At 36.2% G+C, this 19,351-nt stretch overlaps 1 protein-coding gene across 1 annotated transcript; it reads left to right on the top strand.

The window, feature by feature from the left end:
- Positions 1-2,395: 2,395 nt before the first annotated feature.
- On the top strand, positions 2,396-19,088 carry PWD (chloroplastidic phosphoglucan, water dikinase (ATGWD3)). Its single transcript, XM_059589154.2, has 19 exons — positions 2,396-2,810; positions 3,449-4,049; positions 6,023-6,109; positions 6,189-6,320; positions 7,335-7,460; positions 7,542-7,720; positions 10,122-10,206; positions 12,517-12,681; positions 12,780-12,832; positions 13,125-13,336; positions 13,462-13,580; positions 13,981-14,051; positions 14,222-14,339; positions 16,067-16,153; positions 16,268-16,354; positions 16,450-16,526; positions 16,680-16,845; positions 16,935-17,046; positions 17,998-19,088. Exons 1-19 carry the CDS (start codon positions 2,590-2,592, stop codon positions 18,900-18,902), a joined length of 3,603 nt encoding a protein of 1,200 aa, XP_059445137.2. The 5' UTR covers positions 2,396-2,589; the 3' UTR covers positions 18,903-19,088.
- The last annotated feature ends 263 nt before the right edge of the window (positions 19,089-19,351 follow it).

Below are 19,351 nucleotides of genomic sequence, written 5' to 3'. Positions count from 1 at the left end.
TGTAGATTTTTCCCAATAATCAAATTTTGTACCAAATCTAATCTTCATAAAATCAGGCATTATAACATTCTAATAAAGATGTATTATCTTGAGCAATCAAGAACTCAACACACTTCAATTATAATATTTTCAAAGTTTACAACTTCTATGAAGATTGAAGTTATTGAGACAGAGGGAAAGGCCGGTGCTTATGCAGCTTTCTATGAAGAAAGTTGGGGAGTTTCAAAAGTCTTTCAAGTCGAAATGTCATTTGTATATCTATCACCCTTGACAACATCCTCGGAAGCAAATGATTCAAACTCAGCCATTTCTTTTGGTGTAAGTTTCACAAACAGAGCTCCAATATTCTAGTTAAAGTTTTCAATCATGGTGGTTCTTGGAATGAGACACACGTCATTCCCTTGGTGATGAACCCATGCCAATGCTAGCTGCGATGGGGTGCAACCCTTCCTCGTTGCCATTTCGTTAACACGTTCAAATACGATTTTGTTATGCTCCATGTTTTCAGGTTGGAACGTAGGAAGAGACCGCAAGCAGTAAAGTAAATACATACATCAGCATTAAGACTGAAATCACATATTAATGAATGCTTATAAGCACCAAGACTGAAATTAGATTGTGTAATTCATGAAGGCAATGATGTTTTTTTATTATTATTATTATTTTTTTTTTTTGATGAATAAATTTATATTAACACCAAAAAATGAAGTACAACACACTTGCAGAAACCTGCTAAATCCCCACGGCCATTAGGCCTTACAACAATCAGCAAAACCATCCCCAACAAACTACCAAAAACAAAGCCTATCTCAGTGCAACAAAGAGCAGTACCACTATACAAAGATGCTACTCCAAACAATCAGCCCAAAACAGAGGAACAACTTATCCGTACTAAGCTTCCCCAATTCAGAGGAACAACTTATCTGTACTAAGTTTCCTCCTTCTGCTACCCAGCAGCCATACTTGGGCAGCATACGCCCAAGATTGAAAGGCAGCAGAGCTAACATCTAGCAGTGAAGCTTACAGCCAACAGTCAACCAGACTTACATCAGAACAAAAGTTGGGATATCCCAATTAGCACAAAGAGATATATTTTAATTTTAATTTGGGGGCATGCATCAGGTGCTATCATAGTTTGGGGGGTAAAAGTATAAAATAAAAAAATTTGGGAGGGCATATTCTAATTTTTTTAAAAAATTATAAGAGATTTTTTTTTTTAAAAAAAAAAATTTGGGAAAACATGGGGCTTAGGGGGGCTCCATGTAGGTTTGACCCTGATAAGGTGATCATCACAGCATAGAGCATTCCTAGTAGTTATCCTAAAGCTGTCTTCTTTCCTTACATGTAGGAAAAATCTAAAAAAAATCACAAAAACTCATCTACAACAGCTTCTCTATATCTTCCTTATACATTAGGATTGCTACATTTGAACCACCCAATATATTGGATTCAACTGTAATAATCCACATGGTTTATTATAATTATAAAATGACAATATTCTCTCTCTTCTCATACCTTCATATGCAAAATAAATGAATATAAAAATAAAAAAAGTAAAAATAATAATATTTTAATGTTATAGAGAAATATAAATGGAAGCTACTGTGGAGTATATTTGAATAGGAAAACAAAAAGTAGTTTTGTTCCTTAAATTTAGGAAAAATAAGAAGAAAGTTGATGGATGGAACATTACAAATTTAGCGGTAATTAAAAGAGGGCAAGTTTTTCTTAATTTTAGTAAATGTAAGATGCTACAATTACCATCACATTATTAGTATTTATGCACCGAAATTGTACTTATAATCTCATATACAATGAATTCGTCAGTGTTTTCAAGATGGGTAAAATTGTCCAATAAATTAAAATGACAATTTTGCTCATTTGAGATGAGCAAATGAGGTGTCTTTTAATCACAATTTGATTAAAATTAAACAAACCCAATGGTGATTTAGAAGTCACCTCATTATCGGAGAGATACACGTAAAACATAAGAGTGACTTCTAGCATTACTCGATTGCGATCCTATTCTAATGCGAAAAGCGTATTCTAATTTCCACACCCGAAAAGTGTGAAGGCTTTCAAATGAAGAGAATTCTATTTCGACGTGGAAAAGGGAATACCGATTTAGACTGAGTCAATACACACCCTTTGTTAGCTTCCACACTTGAAAAGTTTAAAGTTTTTCAAAATGTGTTTTGGTTTTTGAAGGGTGTTTTGTGGTTTGTTTTAAAAGAAAATGGCAGGACAACAAACAAAAATGTTTGAAAAATCTGATAATTATTGTCTGAAAATTATTTTTCAGTATTTGAAAAAGAATTATTTAAAAGTTTATCAAGTATGCTCGTGAGTCGCGACACTAGAGTGGCAAGATATTTTGTCGCCGGAGAAAAAAATAAAGAGCGATATTTTATTCGTTTAGATCCGTAGGGAGGATATCTCAGATTTCCCTCCTTTACACGTGGCTAAATCGTAGCAATTACATTTGACGACGATCCACTCTCACTCTCTCCCATTCCCAGAATCCGGTGGAACCTTTACGCTATCGGAAAGCGCGCGGTGCCGAGACGAAGCAACTCACTCTTCAACGTAATGGATTCTTTGTTTGTGCCCTTGCATCGCTCTGTTGCTTCATCTTCTACGTGCTCGCGAAGCGATCCTCGCAAGCAATTCCACTTCCTTCGGAACCTTCCGAATGTCTCTTTCTTGAGGTCCAGAGTTTCTCTACCTCTCCACGATCCGGATTTGAAGAAGGCGGAGGTTTCCGAACGCTCTTCTCGGATCGTCTGTGCCGTTTCGTCTACTGAAACCAGGTATACATTTTACTTCTTCGTTTACTCGCTTTCTTATGTGAAGGCTTTCAGTGTTTCATGGCTCTCTGTCTGGTTGCTTGAGAAAACTGACCGAAGAAGAACGAGTTTGTTAAATCACGAGCAGCTGGGAGGAACTTTTTGTGAAATTGAATCTAATTTCATTTTTGTTTTCCTGCCTTTTCTAAGCAACCAAGCGGATTTTGTGCGTTGTTTGTGCCTATTTATTTGCGTGTTTGCACGTCTTATTGAAATGGAATAGCTTCATTGCGTTTTACATGTCGCTTTTAATGTGGAAATTTATAATCTCGAGTGGGGTGCTAGAACAAAATGGAAGCTAATGGAGGCAATTTAAGTGCCTTGGCAACAACTCAAATTTAATTTTTCGTTTCTTCATTTCACTTGGTACCTTCTATTTTTTGAAGGTATCTTTTTTTTTTTTTTTTTTGATAAATTATTTTTTTGAAGGTAACTTGCGAGTTAGCTTTCATTTTCTGTAATGTCTCTGCCCATTCATTTTGATTGATTTCTGCCTTATAAAGCTATATAAAACACATTGGACCGTGGAACATATCCAACGTATTCTAAAGTTTAGAATTCTGGTACGAGACAAGGGATGATGGACTTGTTTTTTTGGGCAGAGAAGAGAAGACGAACATGAGTTCTAAGTCAGGACGTGGGAAGGTGCGGCTTAATCTTAGATTGGATCATCAGGTTAAATTTGGTGAGCATGTAGTGATTTTGGGATCAGCGAAAGAATTGGGATCCTGGAAGAAGAATGTTCCGATGAAGTGGACAGAGAAGGGATGGGTATGTGAGTTCGAATTGAAAGGGGGAGAATCCATTGAATATAAGTTCGTGATTGTGAGTAAGGACAAGAGTAAGGTATGGGAAGGTGGGGATAACCGGGTCTTGAAGCTGCCCATGGGAGGGAGTTTTAGAATGGTTTGTATATGGAATGCAACAGGGGAGTCTGTGAATTTATTGCCTTTGGGCTCGGGGGAAAATGAGGAGAATTATGATTTGGGTGACAATGGGTCTGTGGTTACTGATGCTGCTACTCATTTGGAGGCGGGGACGAGTCCTTTTGTTGGGCAATGGCAGGGGAAGGCTATCTCTTTCATGCAATCGAATGAGCATCGAAACCGGGAAACAGAAATAAAATGGGACACTGCAGGTCTTGAAGGATTGGCTCTGAAGTTTGTTGAAGGTGATCGAAGTGCGAGGAATTGGCGGAAAAAGGTACTGCTACTGATAATGGTTCTTCCTACCTTTAGATTGATGGCAATTGTTCAAGGGATTTTAAAACAAATGTTGTTTCAGTTCAGCTTATGAATTGTTTATAACTGCAGTGTGTTCCAGGCTACATTTATATATGTATGTATGTTGTCGTGTGTGTGTGTGTCTTAACATTCTGTGTTCCATGCTACATTTATCTATGTATGTTGTCTGCTGTGTGTGTGTGTGTGTCTTAACATTCCGTTTACAAAGTTGTCCTCAAGATTAGATGCTGTGATTTCAGAACATAAATGACAGATTGTGATGTCTTTAGTTTGCCATTGAGAGGATTTCTTGACATCATTTATATAAAAGGCTATAATGGCTATAGCCTGAGTAAAGTTCTCCTACGTTATCAAAAAAAAAAAAAAAAAGGGGCTATAATGGCTATAAATGTATTATTGTTGTTGTTTTAGTAGTTGCAGTTACTGCAATTATAATTATTACGAGATAAACTATGTTAGAGCTGTGTCTTGTCAAGGTTGGTGAGGCCTCACCTGTTTTTATGTACCTTGGTATAATTATTTACTGAGTTAAACCATTTATATAGATCTACATATCATAAAGGTGTTTTTTTTTTTTTTTTTTTTTTTTTTTTTGGAATTAGACAAGTATATCTTTGCATTTACTTGAACAACGAATAGCATTATATATAGGCAAAAAACAGTGTGCTTTTTTTTTTTTTTTCCTAAAAGGAAAAAAGAACTAAATTCATATTTTTCATTTTGTTATCTGGTTATATATAGCAGCCTCAATCCTTTTGAATAATTTAAATTGTCAGAGAAATTGATTAAAGTAAGTAAAAAATATGTGATGCCCTACCAATCTTGATGGGGCGATGATTATGGTTGTTGTTGTTGCTCATTTGTGGTGGTCATGGCATTTGTGCCAGTCTGGATGCATTTTATATATACTGTTTCCATGTTTTTACTGAACTCTTATACAATGAGGCCCAACACATTTAATACCTTCAAGGTAGTTCACTACACTTTTTTATTTGATAAGCTAGGCCTACGATGGACAATGTCAAGCTAGGTCTCTGTAGGTCCTAGGACAAGCTTGAAACTAACAAAAATTAACACTGGCAACCACATTTTAAATTTTCTTTCTGTGACCTAATGCGACATCGATTATTTTGATTGTGTTAAACTTCATTTTAAAGAATCTGAAATTGGAGATTTCTAGTGTAGCGACCAATAATATAATAAAGCCTTTGTTACGTGGCTATAAAGTGATACTGAAACCAGGAGCCAGGTCCCATCTGCTAAATTCAAGTTTTCCTCTTGAAAAAAGCTAGGAGAAAAATCAAGAAAGGTATAAACTGTGGGGAGAAAGAGCTGTGTGGTGCTTCGTAAGGGAAATGTGCTTGAATATGTGTCTGAATCTTGGAAGATTATACATCTGAGTCTGTTAGGGCTTGTTGTGTAGATGTCTTTTGAGTCCTTGTCAAGCTACTTACACTTCCACTTTGTCTGCTGCTCGGGCTGGCATGGCTTTTTTTTTTTTTTTTTTAATCTCTGAATCTTGCAGTACTTGGTCCTGCATGTCCTTTGACTGGTTGCCATATCGCTTCTATTGAATGACAAGGCTAGTAGTTAATTTTATGTTTGCATGTTTTTTCCTTTTTTGCATATGGTTGTGGGTCTTAGACTTATGATATCTTCTCTTGCATGGTATTTTCATTGTCTTCCATGGTTATTTTACTTGTATCCTTCTTTCTTTCGTTGTTTTCTTCAGTATCTATTTTCATTTAAAGCAATTCAATTGTTGTTATGAAGCTGATCTGGATTTAATACTCCATTTTCATGTTTGTGTTTTGTCAAATTTAACACTTATTATAGAATAGAGGGATTATTTTACTGCCCAGTTTGTTGTTTAACTTGATTAAATAATCTCTTTCTTTCTTTCTTTTCTTTCTTTGTCTTTTATTGGTGAAGCTTGAAGTTGTACGTGAGCTATTAATGGAAAGTTTACAAAGTGAGGACCGGTTGGAGTTTCTCCTTTATTCAGCCATATATCTGAAGGTTTTCTTTGATACTTAGTTTCTATTTCTAACTTCAAGTTGATACTTGCATGCTCTTCTTAGATATTTTTCTTATGCAGTGGATAAACACAGGGCAAATTCCTTGCTTTGAGGATGGAGGTCATCACCGGCCAAACAGGCATGCTGAGATTTCCGGGCTTATATTTCGTGAATTGGAACGAATTTCTTGTAGGAAAGACACTTCACTTCAGGTGGTCTTCCATTTTATTTGGAATGGATTTGGAATAATCATCTCTTTATAGTTTTTTTTTTTTTTTAATAAGCAAATCAATTTCAATTTCAGTTCACCTTTAGATTGATATTTGATCCTGCCTCTTTTTCCTTAAATACCATTCTGAAACCTTGGTCTTGTTAATCAATAAACTAAGCCAACAAGCTTGGGAAAGCCAGTTCCTTGTTACATGTACTTGATGTGGAGGACCTTCAATTCCAGCATTTTGATCTCTCAAGAACTTGATCTATTGCATTCAACAAAGACCACATTATACAAACATTTGATTATAGTACTCTTACCTTATAATTTGAATTAAGAATACCATGGATAGTTGCTTAGGTAGCTTTGGCAATTGTTGCTTTACATAATAATCCTGGAGGCCAGAGATACAAGTGCTCAGAACAGGGAAAAGAAAAGCTGGTTCAAATTGCAATCGGGAAACTGTCTCTTAGATGAGTAGGAAGATGAGTACTGCCTCATATCTCTTCACTACAGAATAATGTGGTCTTAATACTTGCTTGTCGCTAATCATTAGGTCCCTGAATTTTGTTTATTTTTATTCTGTTGTTTTACTTTTCAGATTGTGCCAGCAAGAAGAATAAAACCCAAGATCCTACCCCCAACCCAATTGTGCCTCTCGTTGCAGAGGAGTGCTAGGACTTAAGTAGCTTATTTCCATTATTTAGCATGAAATGATGTTTGATAAGCCCAAAGTATCTTTGATTTTTTTTCATAAAAAATTTAAAATGATAAGAAGATGAAAGAAAAGAGAGAGAGAAAAAAAAAAAAGAATTGTTACCTTCTCATAATGGCCTGCTATCCATTCACGTGTTCCAAAAGATGTATGTTATATGCAGAAATGACCAGAAGGTGAAAAGAATGGCAAATTGATATTATGACTTTAGTGTGCATATAGTCTTATATGCATTTCTTTCTTTTAGGCTTTATGCTTCTTTTGTGTCTCTCAGCTAATGGGTTTTCTTTTGTTCAGGAAGTGCTTGTTATCCGCAAGATTCATCCGTGTCTGCCTTCTTTTAAGGCAGAATTTACTGCATCTGTTCCTCTAACTCGTATTAGAGATATTGCTCATCGGGGTGATATCCCTCATGATCTCAAGGTTTCCTACTTTGCAGAGTTTGAATTGATTTGTATTGTAATCAGATGATGTGTTACTTAGTTTACATTTTGCGGATTCCAGCAAGAAATCAAGCATACAATACAAAACAAGCTTCACCGTAGTGCTGGCCCAGAAGATTTAGTTGCTACGGAAGCCATGCTTGCAAGAATTACCAAGAACCCTGGGGAATATAGTGAAGCATTTGTGGAGCAATTCAAAATTTTTCATCATGAACTCAAAGATTTCTTCAATGCTGGAAGGTCTGATATGAAGTTGGTCTTCATTATATAACATACCAAATCTGCTTCCAATGCATCTTGCACCTTTTGGTTTGATCTTTTTCAAATTTACATTTTTCTTAGAAATGATGAAATTGTGTGAATTGTTATCTCTGTTTACATATATTTCTCTACAAATAATTATTTTTAAATTTTACTTGCATTGTGCCTGTGAGTTGACTGAATAACCTTATTGACCTCAATTAACATTTGTTTCTAGACTATTGTTAAAGTAATGATTAAGTAATTAAATTTATCTCATAAAAATTATCTCTTAAAAATGATAAATTTAAGAGATAAATTTAATCACTTAATCCTGGGATTGAACATTGACTCCGTTAAATCATACCCCATTTAAATTAAATATTCCACGTGTTGGGTCTCACTTATTAAAAGGGAATTTGAGCCCATACGTGAGGGGGAGTGTTAAAGTAATGATTAAATGATTAAATTTATCTCTTCCTAGCAGTTTAAACTTTTGGGATAACTGGTAACAACTATAAACTTCTTCTTTTCTTTTTTTTAAAGATTTTATTATTAGCATTATTGTTGTTCCTAATTTCCCTTTTAATAAAAGCACCCTCTGCTATGAGTGTTGTGGTCCTACCTGCTTCAACAATGTCATTTATGGAAGAATGGATGTACTATCTAGAAACTAGAGGCTGAAGCACTAAATTTTGTCGAGGAATCTGCCACGGAGTTCCCTTCTTTGTAACATTCTGTAAAGCGCAGAGATCCACAAAAGCCTTTGAGTTTCCAACCATCTGTATTGAAAACCAAAGAGGTGGTGAAGTTGGAATTAGACCAGTTAACAAAATACATGAATCTGATTTTAAAGTTATAGGAAGGAAAATATGAAGCCTGTCAAGCGTTGCAGTAACCTTTGCCACTCTAGTATATCGACTCCAGTAGCAGTGAGGTCCTTTAGTATCCCAATAAATCAACAATGAAGAATGAGGATTACCAATAGAAAGAAACATCAATGCAAGGTTCAAAAAATCTGATACTTATTTTACCTAGTGAACCCTGTGAGCCTATTTTTGGGGACTTTGAAGTCTGGGTGATTTTTGAGTATTTCAGAGATGATAATATCACTGGATGGTTGGGAGTAAAGAACTACTTAAATCATCCAGCCATCCCCAAAATCACCTACATTTACCAAACAGGAACTAGAAAGAGCTTTATAATTACATCAGCACTCTGTCAAGTTAGAAATGTGCTACAATTTAAGCCTTGAGTCGTGAATAAGTTGTCTGCCTAAATTTATTATTGATGTTCCCTACATTCTATACTTCTAGAAAACTTGCTCAGACAATGAGTACAAACATAATCTACATAAATGTGACATCCTATCTACAATTTCCTTTATTACATATCAATAAAAGAAAAGCAAAAGAATTTTGTGAGTTTAGATAATGTCATTGTTATCCATATAGGCCATGTTTTATATTCTATTCTGGAGCACATTCTTTACCTCTGAAATAAATTATCATAATCTGAGCGTAGAGAATGTTCCGGATATCTTTATGTTCTATTTTGGAACATATTCTCTATTTGAAAAGTGAATCATAACATAAAAAATTGCTTCTCTTTGTTGTTTGAAGGAGTGCTATTGATGTTAAATCATCAATTGTCTCAAAAGCTTAAGCTAATAAGGAAAAATGAATTTAATCATTTAATTAATATTCTAATACTTTCCGCACTTGTGAGCCCAAATTCTCGCTGAATATTGGATTCCAACATGTGGAATATTAACTTTAGGAGATATAAAATTGAGTCCAGGTTTGAACTTAGGCCTTTTGCTATGATATAATGTTAAATCATCAGTTGTCTCAAAAATTTTAGTTGATAGGAAAGATTTAGTTTCATTTAATTAATATTCTAACAATTGATTCACTTAATAATTTGAGCAGTGGATTCCATGACCAGTTTGTCTTATAAATTGATTGAAGGCTAGACCAAAGTCAAAGTTAATATCTTGCATACTTTTGTTTGATGTTTGGATTTTTCTGTACCGTTCCCCCTTCCCCTCCCCTCTCGTTTCCACCATTTTATGACCCATTCTATGTAGTGATTGTCCATCATTTGAAAGTTCTATCTAAAATTGTATGGACCACCCAAAACCTATCGTGAACATTTACAATGGTTTCAAAAATTAGTTCTGCATCCCAAGTGACCAAAAACTTGCATGACCTAATTTACTTATACTTGAGGAATAGTTTATTGTAATCTATGTGCATTGAGTTTGTCTCAACTTCCAAGTTTAAGTTCAAAAGTTTTGACTTGGGACAAAGTGCTCCAATGATAAGTTTGTGCTTGCTTGTGATTGCAACATCCTGAATTGGTTAATTAGACATTCATTTGTGCTTGTGTGCTTTTGCAGCCTTACTGAGCAACTGGAATCAATCCGTGAATCAATGGATGAGCATGGCCATTCTGCTCTGAGATTGTTTTTGGAGTGCAAAAGGGTGGGTATCCATTTTTCAATCTTCTTAATTTTCATCCATTGATGCCATTTATCTTTATATGTGGCATCTGAAATGTGAATCTGAACACGCAAACTTTAATTGTTACCCAATACCCCTTGATTGAAAACTTAATAGTGTTGCTGACTATTCATATGTGCGCCAGTCTCCAGCTTTAAGTCTCTTACACATGTATGGGAATAAAGGTTGATGTATTCAATTATATGTGTAGGAATTTGAGCGATATGATTACATGTAAGACATAAGCATAGCTATTCCTATTTCTATCTTTGGACATATGTCTCTATTTACGACTATCAATTTAGTAATTTGAGCTTTTTTAGATCTCTTTTTTGCTATTTGCTAGGCTTCTCTTTTGTATACTTCCTGTGTACTTGGGTTGCGCTCTTGCGCTTTTTAATGAAATTGCGGTTACTTATAAAAAATAAAAAAAGTAAGGATTATAATGAGTGGTTATTCCTGTCGATGTTCCCATTTTCTGTAACTTGACTATAGGATGATAGTCAAAGCTTTGAGGACACAAGTTGTGAATGAAATTGTTCAATCTGGTGTCCAATATGGCAACCCCACTTTTTGGAACTCTAAGATTAGCCCTAAGATGAGTCCCAATATCACCATGAACACCTGCTTGATAGCCATTGAATGATTGTATAATTGATTTGAGTGTTTATGAGCTTCTTGAAAGCGTGGAGTTATATTCTGTCCATTTGAGGTTCCACTGTGATAGATCCATAGGTATAACTTTTGAGCCTTTACCAGCCTTAGGGGTGTAGAACTCAGGCTACGTTTGGTACACTGGAATGATGATTCCTGACGAATAGGAATGGGCATTACTATGAATACAATAAGCTGGAATGGAATGACAATTTTTTAACCGGAATTGAGTCATATTTTGTCCAAATTTCCTAAAATACCCCAACTCTAAAAACTTCTTCCCAAACAACCATTTTGTTTTATTTTTTTTAGCAAAAAAAAAAAAAAAAAGGGCCACCCCAATGAAAGCTCCAAGGGTGGTGCAACCACCCCCTATTGGCACTAGGCATGGTCGCACCATACCCGGTGCTTTTGATCCTGAGGGTCTCTAGGGTTGGTGCGACAACCCTTGGTGCTTTTGTTTGGGTAGCTGACCACCCCCAAGTGGTGGTTGCACCACACCCGATTGGCATTGGGAGTAGTCGCACCACCCCCCATAGTTTTGACCCTGAGGGTCTCTAGGGTTGGTGCAACAAACCCAAGGGGGTGGTCGGCCACCCATGGAGACCTTTTTTTTTCTCTGAAAAAAATGGTTTTTTGGGAAAAGGAAATTAGGCTATTCCATTCTTGGGAGAATAGCCATTCCTCTCCTTTTTTGGGAGGAATAACTATTCTTCAAAATGAGGAATAGCCATTCCTGTGGGATGGTTATTCCCCAAAATAATGAAAAGGCCAAATGATAAAATGACTATTTTATAGGAATAGCTATTTCATTCATGGGTCCATTCTTGTGTACCAAACGTGACCTATGTCTTTGGTGCCCGAGTTTTACCTACTGCATGAGATTTCTACAGCCAAGCTTGCTGTAAACCTCACTCTTAAATTTTTGTGCAACTCTGTTTATTTTTTTGGTCATTTTCTCCTGCAAATTTATCCTGATCGTTGCCATTATGCTCAGTATCACCTTTATGCTTTGTTCTCTAAGCCAAATTCAAATTAGTGGTGACGTCGTTAGAAACTCTAATCCTGATAGTCTTGATGTGTTTGTATGTGTGTGCATGCTTGTATAGAGAGTTTGAAGTTGTTTCTAGATAATTTGAGTTTCATTGTGATAGTCACAGTTCTGTCACTGTAAGTCTTCAGTCTTCACGAGTTCTATCTTTGAATCTTCAGTCTTCATGTGTCCAACAGATCTGAGGTTGGAGTTTAGTTACATATTACAGGAGACCTATGTAACCATTCATTGTTTAAAAAGAACAAAAACTCTCTGTCCTTGTTTCTTTGATTGTGTGGTCATCGTTTGGTCCCTCATTCTGAACTCTCATTTGTCTATGTGTTGTGGTCAGTGGATCGGATCCTATTTCTAACTTGTGCAGTTGGCCATATCAAGCTTCCAAATGCAAAGTCGGCTCTTATTTTTCATTTTCAAGTTTTAAGTAGTTTTGAGATCTATTTGTGCATTTATGTTTACTATGGTACTTACATTTGTGTGGAAGTGCCTCCAGAAACAAATTAACATTGTAATTGATCCTTGAGCTGATCTTAATCAGTTTAGTTGTGGTATCTGATCATAAGTGGCAAACCTTTGTTTATTTCCAGAGTTTGAATGCTGTTGAAGAATCAAGTAATGCTTCAGAAAACATAGACACTGGTCTGTTCAAAACCATGCAATCTTTGAATGCTCTCAGAGAAATAATTGTGAAGGGTCTTGAAAGTGGCCTTAGAAATGATGCCCCTGATGCTGCAATTGCTATGCGTCAAAAGGTGAGATCTTTTTAAGTAATTATTTGGCATAAACTTTGAAATGAACCATATAGCTTAGTTGGAATTTGATTGTTCTCTCTCTTCTCTTTGGCGGACAGTGGCGTCTATGTGAGATTGGGCTTGAGGACTATTCATTTGTTCTCTTAAGCAGGTATATTCAATTCTAGGCTTGCTTATTACTTGTTCTTAGATAATGGAGATCACAAGCACATTCTTAAATTTTGATAATGGTGTGTTAGTTATTCCAATAACTCTGAAATACATTTCTTTCTCTGAATCGTCCACTTGTTGGGCATCTTCTTTTTTAATTTATGAATAGAGAAAAAGGCAAAGCTCAAGTATACGAAAAGTATACAAAAGAGACAACCACCATAAAGGCGTCCGAAATCTAGAAAGTTAACAAGATCTATAAATGCCTTGCTGACACGCATTAATTTAAATAGATTCGTCAATGCGCTTGAAGCCATGGGAGGGGCTCATTGGCTGACAGAGAGTGTTGAATCAAGGAATATAAGAAGCTCTTGGAATGATCCTCTTGGTGCGCTGGTTGTTGGCATTCATCAGTTAGGATTATCTGGTTGGAAGCCAGAAGAATCTGCTGCTATTGAAAATGAACTCCTTGCATGGCGAGAGAGAGGTCTCTCTGAAAGAGAAGGTACACTCATCATCTTTTTTGCCTTAAGTTCTTATCAACCATTTGACTCGTTTAGTAAAGTAGTTATGCTTGCATAACAATTCATAATCCTGGTCCTTTTTTTCTTGTCTGAATAAATGATGAAGGAAATGAAGATGGCAAGATAATCTGGGCGTTAAGGCTTAAAGCTACTCTTGATAGAGCAAGGAGGCTAACTGAAGAATACTCTGAAGCACTTCTTCAAATATTCCCTCAAAAAGTCCAGGTAAGAAAAGGAAAAAGAAAACATAATTTTTCCTTGTAGGGGAAAAGATCTACACACTTTTATCATTAAAGCTTGTATACCATTAAGGTATACTTGGATGATGACTTAGATGCTTTTCTTGTTTTGTTGTAGAATTTTTGAACTGCATAATTATATTCTTTTTAATGTTTCATGACTTATGGTACTTATACTTTAGTGAAAGCAATCTCTATGTGAGATTTAGATAGACCTGAATGGCACTTGAAGTAGTTATAACTGACAAATCTTTTTCTGGCCTTCTAGCCTTTCACCCATACAATTTGAAAATTATCGGTGGAACTATCTCAGCACGTAATGCTTAACTTTTAAACTTTGAAATGAAGTGACCTGTAGTTAATAAATTCTTTCATGGCTTTTGTAGATGCTAGGGAAAGCTTTCGGAATCCCTGAGAACAGTGTAAGGACATATACTGAAGCTGAAATCCGTGCTGGGTATGATAACTTTCTTTTTAAATTATATTTCAAAAGAATTCTATGCACACTGTAGGCTAATATAGTTTGCAGATATGTCTTATGTTGGTTATTTTAGACCAGAAGATTGAAGAATAATTATCTAACCAGTACTGCTGTCTGACTTCTCTACTGGTAAATGTCATTTGTAGTGTAATTTTTCAGGTTTCAAAACTCTGCACCCTTCTCTTAAAAGCTGTTAGAAACACACTTGGTTCTCAGGGTTGGGATGTTCTTGTTCCTGGAGCTGCTCTGGGAACATTAATTCAGGTACCCTCAATTGCCTTAACTGAAATAGCATCAAATCTTCTATAATTGTATTGCTTGTTCTACCGATTCAACAGTTGAGATTTTAAATTTTACTTTAGGTTGACTATTGAGAAATTATGAAATTATAAATTTTAATTTAATTGAAGTGGCTGCAAAATCATTTTTTTAATGTTATATGCTAAGGAACTCAATTTTGGCACCAACCTTTAACAAAAGGAGAATTAAAGTGGGTACAGAATTTTGAACCATCTCCAAACATTCAAGATGAGGAACCTGGTGTATGTTTGACAGTTTTAATTGGGATGACCAAAATAGAGGTTACTTTTTAAGATAAAAGAAGTACTCCAGAAATTAGTGATTTTCTTATGCATTGGATTAAAAAAAATCCAGCCAGTCAATACAAAAAAAAGGTATATGTTTTCATAAAGTATATATATATTGGTTGATTCTTTTTTTTTTTTCGTTTTCAAAATTTCGGATGATGGCAGACCAATAAACATTGTGATAGATGATTCTGGCGCAATGTCATCTATAATAGGGGTTGGAAGTCTTGTTAAGTATTTTTTTTTTTTTGGATAAGTAATAAAGTAAATTAGAAACACATATTGAGGTCCTTTTTGAGCATATATAATTAGTACGCTAATACATTAATCCAGTTATCTGATTCAAAATCTCTCCTATATTAGATGAGGATTTGGTCATATATGCAGTAGGGATGATAGAAGTAGGTCATATATGCAGTGGGGATGATTTGGTCTAAAATGCTTATTTTCCCTATATAGGCGTTGAAGCATTGAATAAGAGCTGATCATGCATTCACCATTAAAGATCTTTCTTTCAAATCCATGAGTGTTTCCTCCACCCTAGGGTTGGATAAAAATGAATCTTGATGCTGCTTTAGGTTCTGGTGGTCTATTGCTTGGCATGCGAGCTTAACATTTCGGGTGATATGCTGGATCAATGGGCCTGTAACATAAGTTTCAGGCCATTTCTTATTCATCTTCCTTCTAATATTATAGGGGATCTCTCCTGTATACTACCTGTGTATACAAGTCGCGTCCCTCGGCGCTTTCTAATGATATAGGGGATAAAAATCAATCTTGATGCTGCTTTATGTTCTGGTGATCTATTGCTTGGCATGCGAGCTTAACATTGCGGGTGATATGCTGGATCAATGGGCCTCCTACATAAGTTTCAGGCCATTTCTTATTCATCTTCCTTCTAATATTGTAGGGGATCTCTCCTGTATACTACATGTGTACACAAGTTGCATACTTGCATCCTTCAGTGCTTTCTAATGAAATTGATTTACTTGTATAAAAAAAAAAAATAATAAATAAAATAAAATAAAATTGTAGGGCATTCTTTTGGAGTTTGTGGTGGCATGGGCTAGTTGGCTGTGCTTTCTTCCTATTTGTTGTTCATTTCTTTGATTTTTGGTGTGGATTTGCCTAGTTAAAGAAATTATTATTTTAATAAAATGGACTTGAATAGTTTCTTTGCCAATGGATATCCTAGGATTTGAATCATGATGATTTATTTCGAAATATTTGCTTCACATAAACTGGTGAAGTTGTTGTTTCTTATATATATTTCCTTTTGTGCTATAAATCCTCGTAAGATAAGTACATCAGCTTGAAACCCCAAATCGCCTGTTCTACTTGGTTTCTTCTAGTGGTTTATTAAATTGCTAACCATCCATATAACATTAAGTTACTTGACTTCAGGTTGAAAGCATTATACCTGGTTCGTTACCATCATCAGTGGAAGGACCTATTATTCTTGTTGTCAGCAAAGCAAATGGAGATGAAGAGGTTTTAAAAATTCCCTATCACAATAACGCTTTTATTTTTGAATATCATCATACCATAATACATAGCAGCAACGATGTAGACATGTGAACTTAAATTTGAATATTTGGCATGCAGGTAACAGCTGCTGGGAGTAACATAGTAGGAGTTGTACTTCTGCAAGAGCTGCCTCACTTATCTCATCTTGGCGTTAGGGCTCGCCAAGCAAGTCTCTTTTCTCTAAAGATTTCCACATTTCTTAAGAGATATCGAATTAAAATTTATTGCAAAGATCCTTAAATTCTAATGTTAATTTACAGGAGAAGGTTGTTTTTGTGACATGTGAAGATGATGATAAAGTTGCTGATATACAAGGACTTACTGGAAAATATGTTAGGTAATTTTTCTGTAATCTCTTTGCCTTTTAGTCTATTTTTGGTTAGTCGATCCATATGTTTTTGAAATTTCACTGTTATTGATGATTTGCATCATGTGTTCTGATGCTTTGACTTTTTCTTTTGTTTGTTTCTGTGTTTGTGGAATTTTGCAGCTTGGAAGCATCCTCGGCGGGTGTTAATCTAATTCCAGCTACATCAAATAATAGCATTAGCGATTCTGCTGTGAAATCTGTGTCTGGTGATGGCTCATCCAGAGTTACAGCCCCAGGACCTCTTGATCCTTCCTTGTCTGCTGTTAAGGCCCCTTACTCCAATCAGGTAGGATATTGTGTATTTATTATTCTGGTTTCCTCCCTCAAAATGTCTGATACGTTGATATCAATGGTAATAGTTGTATGTTCATCCAGGGTGTTTTTGCTAGAGGAGTTATACTGCTTGCTGATGCGGATGCACAGAATTCAGGTGCAAAGGCTGCTGCTTGTGGTCGCTTATCTTCTTTATCAGCAGTTTCTAATAAAGGTAATATATGTGGTGATTGGGACTGCATCATTTCTTCCTGAGGGAAAATAGAGCATCTAAAGAAGACTTATCCTTTCTAACTGGCTTAGTATATTGTCTCCTTGTTTTCGAAATATTTAATTGATTCGGCTCCTAATCCCTTGCCAACTGTGTTGGATATTGTCTTGATTTATTTCTGATCTTATATCTTTTAAAATGCTATAACCCCGAGAGGAAAATGAATCTCATAAGGTAGAGAATACAAATAAATCTAAATTGAGAAGTCTAAGCTAAAGAAGTTTTGAGTTTGCAATAGAGTAGAGGGTTGAGCTGTGGTCATCCTTCTATCTGGAACTTTTATATTTTTATTTCTTATTGTTTTTAATTCGTTCTTTTCTTTATTTTTTCCCCTTTCTTTCTAAAGATACCTTTGAAACTGTTGAATGGTAATTTGCCCAAAAAGCTTAAACTTAGGAAGTGAGCCAACAATATATATCAAGCATTCCTTGCTCCAACGATCCCTCATGTTGGCCCATCCAGTAAACCTTGACTGAATGACTGCCGTGCACGTATAGAACATTAAAAAACCTACCCTAATTGGGTTACCAAGATTTGGACCTCACAGCCAGCTATGCTCTAATACCTGTTTGAATTGTCATCGGTCTCAAAAATTTAAGTTATTTGAAGAAGGCCAATGATGTATATCTAGCATACCACGAACAAAAATAAACTACTGGAGATACTATACAGAAGTTCATTTTTTATGCAACAAATTAAATGGTTCATCGTGATGCTACTTCTGTACAATTCTGTATAGGCACTTTGGGATTGCAAGCCTAGGTACAATTCTGGGCATAATACTTGTACAAAAAATGGGCAAGGACTAATATTTCATTCCCTTGAAAAGAAATTTTTGGTTAACTTCCTGGCTGTAATGTTTTCTAATTTTCTGATGGACTTTTTTACTGACAGTCTACAGCGATCAAGGGGTGCCAGCTTCATTTTGTGTCCCTACAGGGGCAGTGATACCATTTGGCTCTATGGAATTGGCATTAAAGCAAAGTAAATCCATGGAAACATTTAGGTCTTTCCTAGAACAGATAGAAACAGCTAAACTGGAAGGCGGTGAACTTGACAAACTATCCTGTCAGCTACAGGAACTGGTCTCTTCCCTACAACCCCCAAAGGACGTCATTGATAGCATAGGAAGAATATTCCCTGGCAATTCCCGTTTGATTGTTCGTTCAAGTGCCAATGTTGAGGACTTGGCCGGAATGTCAGCTGCTGGACTTTATGAATCAATTCCCAATGTTAGTCCTTCAAACCCGACAGTCTTTGGAAATGCTGTTAGCCGAGTATGGGCTTCGTTGTACACTCGGAGAGCAATTCTCAGCCGACGAGCTGCTGGTGTGCCTCAGAATGAAGCTTCTATGGCAATTCTGGTGCAAGAAATGCTTTCACCAGACCTATCCTTTGTGCTCCACACAGTTAGCCCTACAGACCAAGATCATAATTCTGTCGAGGCTGAGATTGCTTCCGGCCTTGGTGAAACCCTGGCTTCAGGCACTCGAGGCACACCCTGGCGTCTATCCTCTGGGAAGTTTGATGGCCAGGTGCGAACACTGGCATTTGCAAATTTCAGTGAGGAGCTTGTGGTGCTTGGTGCAGGTCCTGCTGATGGGGAGGTTATCCATTTGACTGTAGACTACAGCAAGAAGCCGGTGACAGTTGATCCGATTTACCGCCGGCAGCTTGGTCAACGCCTCTGCGCAGTTGGGTTTTTCCTTGAACGGAAGTTTGGCTGCCCACAGGATGTGGAAGGATGTGTTGTTGGGAAAGACATCTACATTGTCCAGACACGCCCACAGCCCCAGTAAAAAGAGCACTTCTGAGCCAGTGCTCTCCTTTTCTTCACGAATGTAAGCGGTAGCTGCCAAATAAATCCACACTTTGTAGAAGCTACACGTGTGATCTAAGGTGACACGGTAAAAATATGGCTTTTGTAAGCTGCTTGTTGATAGTTCAGACATGTTTAGGCTCAGAAAATGCATAATAAAAATAATGAGTTGAATATTTCTTTGAAAACGCATAATAAAAATAATAGGCTTCCTTCTTTTCCCTTCCGGGGTTGATGCCAGGTGGCAGTTGCCCACTGGAATCGGTAAAACTCATCATTTCTTAAATTTTTAGAATATCTATAGTTTGCAGTTTGCACTATCATTTAAATCGTCTTTATCCTCCTACTAGCTAATTATCTCAAGTAAAATCACTCTACAAGACTAGGCTTGGGTACTTATATTTCACCCCAGCCCCCCTCTCAAAAAAA

The sequence above is a fragment of the Corylus avellana genome, chromosome 4 (genome assembly GCF_965113065.1).
Source record: "Corylus avellana chromosome 4, dhCorAvel1.hap1.2, whole genome shotgun sequence".
Lineage (NCBI taxonomy): Eukaryota > Viridiplantae > Streptophyta > Magnoliopsida > Fagales > Betulaceae > Corylus > Corylus avellana.
This window is presented reverse-complemented; position numbering and strand designations above follow the sequence as displayed.

What these genes read in the sequence shown, in the direction of transcription:
- PWD (XM_059589154.2), top strand. Translation starts at nt 2,590, where the DNA reads ATGGATTCTTTGTTTGTGCCCTTGCATCGCTCTGTTGCTTCATCTTCT. An exon ending in GAAGCTGAAATCCGTGCTGG is followed by an intron (nt 14,052 to 14,221) that starts GTATGATAACTT and finishes TGTCATTTGTAG; the next exon opens with TGTAATTTTTCAGGTTTCAA. An exon ending in TTGGCGTTAGGGCTCGCCAA is followed by an intron (nt 16,355 to 16,449) that starts GCAAGTCTCTTT and finishes GTTAATTTACAG; the next exon opens with GAGAAGGTTGTTTTTGTGAC.